We start from the raw sequence: 10465 nt of genomic DNA, 5'->3' as shown, positions 1-10465 counted from the left end.
CCAGCCTTTTCTAAGACAAGTCTTGGGAGGGTGTGAGCCCACAGCTGTGTCCTGCAGGCCCCAGGGGACGGGGGGTGGGTCTGAGATGCTGACCAGAGTCCCAGTGGGCTGGGCCAGGGGCTCCAGGGCAGGTAGGTCCCTCAAAGGCCCTCCTGCCGGCCACCTCGTCCCTCCCAGTGAGCCACGGGGAGGCACCATCTCCCTTGCCTGCTGTACAGAGGGCCGGTGGACACACGTCAGCCATCTGCCTCTGCCTCTCCAGGGCCAAGGCAGGCTGGGCGCTGGACAGCCAGCAGGGAGCCCAGCCTGAGAGCAGACCCTGGCTCTGTGACTCCCCAGGGACCAGTCTTCCATCTATGGGATGGGGTGCCGTGGTTCGCCCTCCTGGCAGTATGGGCCAAGTGCGCAGAGCACCGCGGACCTCTGTGGGACAGGTGTGTCCTGGTGCTGGAGGCACTGTGCCCCGCCCCAGCCTGGCTGGCCGCAGCAGGACAGGCCACCAGCACCCTGCTGCCGCGGCCGGGCAGGGCGCCCTCTGCTCTTCTCCGTGGGATCTCCCTCTCTAGGGAGCGGGTTCCCGGGACTTCGGACGGTCAGCACTTCCTGACACCCCAGGCCTCCCGGGTATGGGGGGGCCTGGCTGCGAGAGGGGTCCCCTGGGCAGCCCCTGGAACAGGACTGCGGACAGCCGTCTTCCAGCCCTCCACCCCCGAAGGGCTGGCATTTCCGAAGCCGCTCCCTGTGGCCCTGACCCCGAAGGCCTCGCTGGCTTCTGCGGGCTTTCCAGGAGAGATGGGCTGCGCCCCCATTTTGCCAGGGTCTGTGCTGCACCTGCGGCAGCTTGGGCATGTGGCTGAGGGAACCTTGGGGACCGGGCCGGTGACGTGGGGCCCGGTCTGTGGCATCGGAGGCCGCATGCTGCCGCGCTCAGGGCCAGACACGGGGCCACAGCCCAGGATGCGAGTGTGGGGGTGCCCAGTGTGGGGCGGTGCTGGCAGTGGCAGACACGCAGGGGGCTGGTCTGCGTGTGTCGGGGCGTGCTTGCCGGCGGCCCGGGGCCCTGCACACGCCCTCGGCCTGAGGACGGAGAGCCGGCAACCGGCCCCGGCACCTGCTTTTGCTGGGTCTGAGCCGCCTGCCGTTCCTGCTCCTGACCACAGCTGCTCCTGCCTCGCTCGGAGCCAGAGGGGCTGCGGTTCGGGGCGCAGGCTCTGCTCCTTCTGGTCTTAAGTGTTGCCGGCAGCGTTCTCGACAAGCCCCAGCCTATGATGCCAGTCACTGGGCTGCCAGATGAGAGGGAGCAGAGCGGCCTCCGCCGCCCCTCCGCGTGGGATCCCTGGAGGGGGACGCTGCCCCCACGGGGTCCGCCAGGCCAGCACGGAGCAGCCAGGAGGAGCGTCAGCACTGCAGGTGGCAATGTGGCCCTGGGTGCTGGACCAGGGGACACCGGGCGGGCGGTCTGTCCCGGAGACGGGGCACGGGGGCTGGGAGGGGGCAGGAAAGCCCGGGGCCGGTGTCATCCTGCCTGGGAAGCCCCTGGGAAAACCAGCCTTTCTCTAAGCCGCCGCCGACATGGCCTCGGCAGGGGCCTCGTGTCTTTCCCGTGCTGTCCAAGCCAGCTGGGGCGGGAGGGGCAGCAGAGACTGTGGTCAAGGGACAGACCTGCCTGTGAGTGCAGAGGGCGGGAGGAGGGAAGTGAGCCGGCAGAGGCCCCGTCAGCTGAGAGGACAGTGCAGGCCAGTCCCGGGTCGCCCAGTCCCCCGAACACCGGACGCCGGTGACCTGGGCGTGGCTGCTCCGTCAGGGCGCCAGGCGCTGCTGTGCAGACAGCCACAGGCTGCGTCTTTCTCTGGAGGGTCTCGCTGGCGGGTGTCTGAGGATGTCCCCAAGGCCACTGCACGTGAAGGGGGCCTGGGCCGTTTTATGCTCTCCAGGGCTGTGTGCGTCTCTGTGGCCAGGGGACGGCGTCCTTCACTTAGAGCCCCTTCAAGTCCCAAAACATCCAATGACCCAGGAAGGGCGGAGGGACAGTGGCCGTTTCCGGTGTGACAGTCGCCCCCACCTGTGCCAGGGGCTGCAGTCGTGATCCTGCTGCGGACCCTGCAGACTCCCCGGCGGCCCCTCCTCGCCCCATGTCACGCGCAGCTCCTGGCAGCCATGGGCACAGGGTCACACAGAGATGGGGCTGCTGGACCCCTGCCCCGTGTGAGCTGTCTGGCCTCATGTGTGGCTCTTGCCTGGACGTTCATCACCCATAGGGAACCGGACCGGGTGGTCACACTGCCCAAGAGACAAAAGGGCAGAAAGGAAGACGGTCCGGCAGGAGCGCGTGTGTGGCAGCCCGGCCTCAGATGTAGTGACAGGGTCTTCCCTGTGTGCGTGGGGTCCTGCCCCGCCCACGTGCTCCCCGTGTCCTGAAGACGAAACTGGCCCCGGCCCTCCCTGCGCGATGCCTGACCTCTCCCTTGGACTGGCCTGATGGCCGTGCCTGCCCTGGATGGGGGTGGAGGCTGAGCATGGGCGGTGGGGAGGCACGGGGCGGGAGCGGGTCCTACCGGAAAGTTCCCCTGGAGACCTGGGGTGGTGTCGCAAGACACAGGCTGAGCCCCAGGGCTGCCTGCAGCCAGGCGAGTGTGCGGTGTGGCTGCTGTGGCCCCTGCAGGTGTCTCTTCCTGGTGATTGGACAGAGAAGGACCGGCCAGGCCGCTGGATGGCGGGGTCACTGCTCTTAGGCCACAAAGGTCACTAAGCTGAGCTGAGAGCAGCAAGGTGGCAGGACGTGCCCGCAGCCCCTCGGCGCCTCCTCGGGGTCATCCTGGGCCCCAGGCGCCAGACGCTGGGTTCCAGGTCCGGATGAGCCCCAGCCTCAGTCACAGAGCAGGGGGGGCCGTCACCTGTGTCCGCCCTGTGCCGTGGCCAGCAGCCTTGTGTTGGAGTGTCTGGGGACATTGGCGCATTGTGCACCCCTGGGCCTCGGTGTGCCCTGGCCTGGGGCCAGGCTCTTCTGTCCTCCATGGGGGGTGCTCTGGGCTCTGCTCCCCAACACCACGCTGACTGTCTCCCCGAGGACGCTGGGTGGTCCTGGGGCCTTTGGCCGGTCGCCCGGGCAGGGCAGGCGTGGTGCACGTGGCTGGCTGGGGATCGGAGCCCCTGCGCTTCCCCAGCCTCAGGGAGCCAGAGACCTGGGCTTCTCTGCAGGTCCCCCCGACTCTACTAGGGAAGGAATAGGCTGCTTCTTGAGAAAGTAATGTTTCACTTAATTTCTGTTTGCATCGGTGTTATACAAGTCCGAATTTTAAAGCCCCCTGCTAGTATGAAGCGGTCAATGAGAGAGTTCGTGCTTCTAAATGGTGGGGGCACCTGCTGGTTCTCGGTCCGCGATTTTATCCACTTAGGCACCGTTTATAGACTTTTTCCTCTGGAGGTGGAAGACTTTGCGGCGTTAGCATCCCCAGCTCTTTGGCCACACACGCACAAGCCTGCTGCGGCTTAATCGAGACTCGGTGTCGATAGTAAGATCTTCAGCTCATCCTTGTGGATGGTGGTGAATGTATTTTACGTTTGCTCAGCTGTGCTCAGCAGAGTTGAATCGGCCTTGTTTTTTTCTTTTTTTCTTTTTTTTTGGCTGCTTGATTTTTATGTTCTTATCCCTTATTCATCCCCAGCTCTCTAAGAGAAACCGAAATCTCTCACATTAGCCGTTCGTCTCAGTTTACGATCTCTGTGAGAATAAGCTTCCCCAAGCACAGTGGCTTTAAACACGACTTGTCGTTTCTCGTGAGTCTGTGCTCCTGGCGCTGGTGTGGCCGACCGCAGTGTCCCCCTGGCCCCACCTGCTGGAGGCCCCCGCACAGGTACACAGACACCATCACCCCCCATCGCACACGCCCTAGGTCCCTCCCCAGGGCTGGCTGGGTTTCTGCCCAGCATGGTGGTCCCAGGACGGTCAGGGCAAAGCCAGAAGGGGCAGTGTCCAAGAGGCTGGGCCCAAACCGACACAGAATCACTTCTGCCTCTGGCGTTGGAGGATGAGTCACTAGTGGGCAGGGGTGACCTCCGCTCCTGGGAGTGGCAGCAGGATCCGTGGCCAGTGACAGACAGTCGGCCCTCCTGTCCCTGGAGCCCCCCACCCTGCTGGCCGCCTGGCTTCTTCCCCCAAGCCCGGAGGCGAGCCTGGCGGGTGGGAACCCCTGGGCTGAGGGGCGTGTCTCCTCAGGGTGCCTCAGTCACGCCCTGGGGTCCTTCTGAGCTGTGAGCCTGGGCCATGCTCACAGCCATTAGCGCCCTGCCCCCACCAGGAGCAGCTGAAGGACCCAGGACCCAGCAGGCATCCCCTCAGCACCTGGCCATTGATGGCCCTGCCCCTCCCCCGCACAGCAGGGCCCCATGCAGGAGGATGGGCACAGGGCCGGGGCAAGGGTCAGGGAGAGGCACAGCAGGCACCGAGGGAGGCGCCTGCCGAGATGGGGAGGGCTGGTGGGAGCTGGGGGCCCCGGGTTCCCGATGAGCCACGGAGCCAGAGGCAGATGTGCAGAAGGCCCCTGGGCACCCAGGCCTGGTGCTTGGACTCGACCTGTGGTAACCTGCGTCCTTTCTGCTTCCCCCAAGGTCACCAACGATGAGGGCATGGCTGTTCTCCCGGAGCTTCCGACGCAGGGGGTGTCCTCCATCCTCCATGGCCCCTGCTGGCCGGCCGCGCGCAGAAACATGCCAGGCCTGCCCGGCTGGACGTTTGTTCCCGTGACCCAGACTTCAGCTTCCCCAGCGTGGAGCCGCAGGAGCCTGGGGACGCCCTCGCTGTCACCTCGAGGGCTGGGAGGGTGGCCCTGGGCCCGTGGGCTCTGTGTGGGGCAGGCAGGGCCCTTGTCACCACACAGGCCCCCCTGCAGGCTTCCCGGGGGCTGAGGGGGGTCCTTCCTTCCCAGCCATCAGGCGTGGGGTCCCCGTGCACTTGAGAACTGGGGAACCCGCCACCACCCCCCATTCATCCCACAGCTCGGCTCCCACTGGGCGCCCAGCACTCAGCCTCCAGCTCGCCCTGTCCCCAAGACGCTGCCGGAGGCGCCTGTACGTGTGCAGGTGACGATGGCTGTCACTTTGAAAAGAGACTTAAACGCAGAGAGGAAAACACGCCACTCCTGTCTGTGACAGTTCCGTCCCCCTTGAAAGAGCCCAAAGAAGAAGGAAACAGCACGTGCCCGACTCGTCCTCCTTTCCGCATGGACGAGGACAGAGAGAGCTCTGCGGGCCGGGGGCCCTGTTGGAGGACAGCCCTGGGGCGAGGTGGCCGCGTGGCCCGTGGGCGCCCCTCCTCCCCCGGGACCCGCCCCACCCTGGCGCTGCTGTGCATGGGGCGGTGGGTCCCTCGAGGTCGCCTGGCAGCGTCCGCACATGGGGAGCTCCGCCCTCGCTGCTCCCCGGGAGAGCCCACCCCCCAGACTGGACGGCGGCGGTGGCCTCCCCTTTCCTGGTGTGACTGGAACGCTCTGTGTCGTGAGGTGTCACCGCCCTAGGGAGGACTGCTCCTGGCCAGGGGCTGTGTGCATGGTGGGGCTCCCCTCCTCAGCGTCCTGGGGTCCCGGCTGGCCTCTGGGGCGGGGTGCACAGGTTGTAGCTGTCAAACACGGCAGCAGCAGAGCCCTTTCTGAGACCCCCAGGGGCCAACCCAGTCCAGGCCCCTCAGCCCGAGACCCCTCAGTGTCCATGGGTGGGAGGGGGACCTCGAGTGAGTCCAGGGAGGGGGCTGCGGAGGGAGGAGAGGTGTTCTGCCCTTCCTCTGCCACCTGCCTGGGCCCCTCCTCGCCCCGCTGCCGCGTGGGTCTGGCAGAGCCAGGGCCCCAGCTCGGGCCAGGCAGGAAGGGCCAGCCAGAGCCCACTCCGAGTGACAGCTCGCAGCTGCCCAGAGGCCGCCCTGCCTCGGAGCCGGGCTGGAAGGCCTGTGACCTGGGCAGCTCCCTTGGGAGCAGGGGCTGCTCTGGGGCGTCCTCCGTGAGCTGCTTGGACAAACGTATCACAGACAGAGTGATCTCGATCAGGTTACCGGAGGCGGACAGCGTGCAGCCCCTTTGGGTCGAGGGGCGGGGCCAGCCGGTCAGTCGTGAGGATGGCAGCAGCACAGGGGTGTGGACCCAGCATCCTCGGACCAGCCCCAGGGGCCATGAGGGCTCCTGCAGGGTTCACGGCAGGCTCCGCCCGGAGGAGTCCTGGACCGTCCCAGCCAGCACACTCCTGAGGGCCGACCTCGAGATGCCCCTCAGGCCAGTGGTCTCCCCTGTCCCTCAGCCATCCTGGCCCTGGTGGCCCAGTGCTGCCTCGTCCTGCTGGGTGCTCTCCTGCCCTGGCTGGGCCACAGCCGCCCGCCAGCTCCGACCCCCGGGACGGGCTGGCCTCGCTGAAGCCCTCAGGTGGGCGGGCAGCCGGGAGGGCTGCATGGACCCGCTACAGCTCTCCATCCCACCCCCACCCCCGGCCGGGGACACTGGCCCTGGGATGCAGGGACAGACAGCGGTTCTAATGAAAAGGGAAGGCAGCTTTTTTCCTTCTTTTTTTAGGGCTTTGTGACTGTTTCTTTAAGCAGCAAATCAATCATGTTTCCATGTCAATTTGATCTCATGGTGCTCACGCCGTACTGGGTTTGTGACAGTCATTCTTCCCAGGGACTGGGCTGGTGGCCGCCCCCTGGCCCCTGGCAGCGTCTCTGTGCCCTGGTGACATCCAGCGCTGTACGCCTTCCCCGACGGCCACCCCCAGGTGGGCCGGGCCCAGCACTGCAGGAAGTGGGCGGGCTTCTTGGGGGCAGGCATTGAGGGGAGGGCCGCTCGCTGGGTGCCGGTGGGCAAAGCTCAGGGGAGGAGGGCGCCCGTGACAGCCTGGAGGGGGGGGAGGCGGGGGGGGGCGATCCTACCGACCACGGACCCTGGCATGGAGACACGGAGAGGTGACTTGCACCGTCGTTCTGCAAAAGTGAGATCTCGAGAGTGACGTGACAGTGAGGTTAGGGGATGCCCTCGGCTCCGGTCCCCCAGGCAGTCCACCCTCGTCCCACACCTCATCGGGAGGGGCCTGGCCTCCTGTCCAGGGACCCGGCCCCAGGTGGGGGTAGACATGAATGGTCATGGCCAGGCCCATGAATCGAGACCAGCCCCAGCATGCCCATACCCAGGACCAGCTCCCAGCATGCCATGCCACCCAGGACCAATCCCCAGGATGCCCCGCAACCCAGGACCAGCTCCCAGCATGCCCCACCACCCAAAGACCAGCCCCCAGCATGCCCCGCCACCCACCTTGCCAGTGTCGCCCGAACCAGCACCAGCTCCGCAGGGGGCTGTGGGCTCGGGGTCTGCCATTCAGGGCGGCGTGAGGCTGGACGGGGGCCTGGGCAGGCGGGGGCTGGTGCCGTGCCGCAGGTGATGGTGGGCTCTTGGCCCAGGATGCTCAGCTCTGCACGCCTCCGGCCCCGAGTCCCTGTGCCCGCCGGGCCCTGCTGTGTCCGCTCTGTCACACGGCAGTGAGGAGCCCTCTCTCACGGGCTGCTGGGGTCGAGGGAGCACACACACGTGGAGGGAGCACACACACGTGGAGGGAGCCCTCGCTGTGACCTGCAAGTCACTGCAGCGTCCCCATCACACAAACGGGGACTCCGAGGGCTGGGGCAGTCACAGAGGGGTCCCGGCCCCCATCTGGTGGGTTTAAGGTCCCGAAGCCCTGGTTGCTTGGGGTCCTGCCGGAGGCGGCGTAGGACCCCACGCCAGGAGCCCGGTGGGTACCGTCCCTTTTCTGCACGTTTTTTTTCCTGGAATAAAAAATAGCCCTTGTTGGTAGTAGAAAGCAGTAAAGCAAAGCAGAGGAGACAGAAGTCTCCGGCACCCTCACCACCTGGCCTCCGCCTGGGTGGCCGGCTGGGCACTCGCCGGCATCCGCTCTGCTTTCCTGGCCTCGGGCCACGCGGGAGCTCTGCCCACTCCTTCCTGCATCCTCGGGGCTCCTGCCCGCCCCCTTCATGCCTGGGGTGCGTCCATGGGCATCTCGACCTCCCGGATGCCGGCCTGGGGCCAGGGCTGGGCTGGACACAGCCTCCCAAGGCCCTGTCCCTCAGGCCCCCAAGCCCCCACGGCCCCCAGGGAAGGGAGCCGGCTTCTGCCCCAGCGCCCCCCCCCAGGCCGAGATCTGGGTGCACGTGGCCGACCTGCTGGTGGGTGGGGCCCCCCTGGCCTAAGAGCAACCCCCCTCTGCTGGGAAGGTTGAGCAGTTCCTGCCCCTCCAGCACCCTCAGAAACCCGAGAAGCTTCTGGAGCCTGAAGGTCGGGCCCGGCACGAGGTGGCTGCCCCGTGCTCTGAGCAGACCGACTTCCTTTTCCCCTCTCCGGCCCCTCGCTGTGCTTCACGGTCCCTCCCTGCGGTCCCCAGCCCCTCCTGCAGCCCTGCTGGGCCCTTCATCTAGTCAGTGACCTGTCACCAGGGCAGCCCCCCCGCCCCCTGCCCCCGCCCCCAGCAGGCAGCGCTGGGCCCTTCTCTCCTCGAGGTCTGGGATAGACCAGGGGTGAGGCCCTCAGGCCTCTGGCGGGGGCCAGTGCCCTTGACTCCATGCTTTCATGGGCTGATTGCTATGCTGACCGCAGAGGGCAGAAAGGCAGTGGGACTCCTCTCCTGCCCAAGTGTGGCCGAGGGCCCAGGGGCCACACGGTGGGCGTCAGCACCCTCATTTTGCAGGCGGGGACACTAAGGACACTGAGGCTGAAGCTAGAGCAAGAATGGCCCCTCCTGGGGGGCGGGGGGAGGACGGGCTGAGGGCGGGGTGTCTCAGCTCCAGGCGCCATGACGAAGGGCCACAGACACGCATCTTTCACAATCCAGAAGCTGATCCGGTGTTTGGCGAAAGCCCCTTCCTGGTCCACAGCCGGCCACCTTGTACCCAGCAGAGACAGGGCGGGAGCGAGGGCGGCACAGCCCAGTCTCTCTTTGTAAGATCACTGACCGTCCTGGGGTCCCGTGCCCACGGACCCCCCCATAGCCCACCTCCAGACACCACTTCGCTGGGGGTTGAGCTGCAGCGCCTGGATTTGGGGGTACACACATCCTGGGTGTCCTGGGTGGGTGAGTGCACACTGGGCCTTAGGGAATGGCTGGAAGGCAGACAGAGGAAGGGCACAGAGGGGGGACGCACCATGGGGGCTGCAGGGACCGGGAGCAGAGCTGGACCCAACCCGCCAGGCCCTGGGGAGGGGTCGGGGGGCAGGATGAGGGCCTGGCAGTCTGGGATGAGGGCGGGGGTCATGGTGCCTGTGGGCTGCCTGCGGCTGCCTGCCTCCCACACCGGGCCCTGTGCAGCCGGCAGGAGGGGACCATCCCCCACAAGGACAGCTGGGGGCTGCTGGGTGCAGACACAGCTGGGCCAGCTTTGGGAAGAAAGCCACGTGAGCCACCAAGGCCCTGCCCGAGCTCTTGGCTCCTTCTCCTCTGTCCTCCCGCTATCCTGTAGGGTTGGGGCAGGTGGGACCGGGGATGGTGCCCAGCACAGGCCTCCAAGGGCAAATGCAGACTCCCCACGGCATGAAGAAGGGGTGTTTTAGGGCCACCTGCTATGGCGGCCACCAGCCCCCAGGTGGCCGATCAGGCACAGTTCCAGGCATGGAGCACCTGATGGCCACTTGTCACAGAGCGGCCCTAATGACTGGGGCCGTGTGCTTTTCAGTAAAGATTCGTGACAGGGCTGAGCACAGGTGTGTGGAGCTGAGCACAGATGTGTGGAGCCCTCACAGGTGTGCGGAGCCGAGGACAGGTGTGTGGAGCCGAGCACGGGTGTGTGGAGCCCTGCACAGGAATATGGAGCCGAGCACAGGTGTGCGGGGCCCTGCATGCCACCTCGTCTCCCCACAGGGCCCCAGGAATCAGGCTGTTTTAAGTTATCGAGGTGTTGGCTCCTGTCCCACCCACCCACTGTTTGCGGGGTACAGTTCAGAGCTGTGCGGCCGCCCCACATCACTTCTGGGACACCACTCTCACCGGCCCTCAGCCGGCCCCCGGCCCCGGGGTCACACGGTGTGTGGCCTCCCCGCCTGGGTCTCTCACCTGGCCTCACTTTTTCTTCGTCCATCCACATTGCAGCGCGTGTCACACCCCATTGCACGGGCAGGCTGCCTCGGCGGACACAGGGCCGTGTGGGTGCCTGTGTTCATTTCTCTTCGGTTTAGGTCATAGTAGCTCGTAGCCTCTTCCTGAAGGTGTCACGAGTGAGATTTGCAACCTTAGGTGATGATGTGACCCTAGCTCCCAGCTATAGTTTGAAGAGAGGGTGTTGAGATGCTGGCTTCTGGCCTGTGACCTTGTTGCCTCGCCTGACACCCCGCCTGGAAGACTCCGGCTTCCCCATAGCCCCACCCCCCGGGGCAGCTGCGCGGAGGGCAGTAGGTAGGGGTGAGACGCCAGGGCACGGGCCCAGCCCAGCGGCCTCAGGAGTCCTGCTGCT

At 66.3% G+C, this 10465-nt stretch overlaps 1 protein-coding gene across 2 annotated transcripts in view; it reads left to right on the top strand.

The window, feature by feature from the left end:
• Positions 1 to 6628, top strand: part of LOC120581230 (uncharacterized) — an 18656-nt gene extending 12028 nt beyond the window's left edge. Inside the window, exons 1-2 of one of the 2 annotated variants that reach the window (XM_039835972.1) lie at positions 3275 to 3854; positions 4609 to 6628. In XM_039835972.1, the coding sequence (XP_039691906.1) occupies positions 5392 to 6561 (1170 nt within the window). In that variant the 5' untranslated portion in view covers positions 3275 to 3854; positions 4609 to 5391 and the 3' untranslated portion in view covers positions 6562 to 6628. Of the gene's footprint in view, positions 1 to 3274; positions 3855 to 4608 lie in introns of those variants that run through there. The other variant, XM_039835970.1, reaches the window with a different exon arrangement.
• The last annotated feature ends 3837 nt before the right edge of the window (positions 6629 to 10465 follow it).

Source organism: Pteropus medius, unplaced genomic scaffold (assembly GCF_902729225.1).
Source record: "Pteropus medius unplaced genomic scaffold, Ma_sr-lr_union100, whole genome shotgun sequence".
In the NCBI taxonomy this organism is placed as follows: Eukaryota; Metazoa; Chordata; class Mammalia; order Chiroptera; family Pteropodidae; genus Pteropus; species Pteropus medius.
Note: the sequence above shows the minus strand (reverse complement) of the source record. Positions and strands in the feature narration are given on the sequence as shown.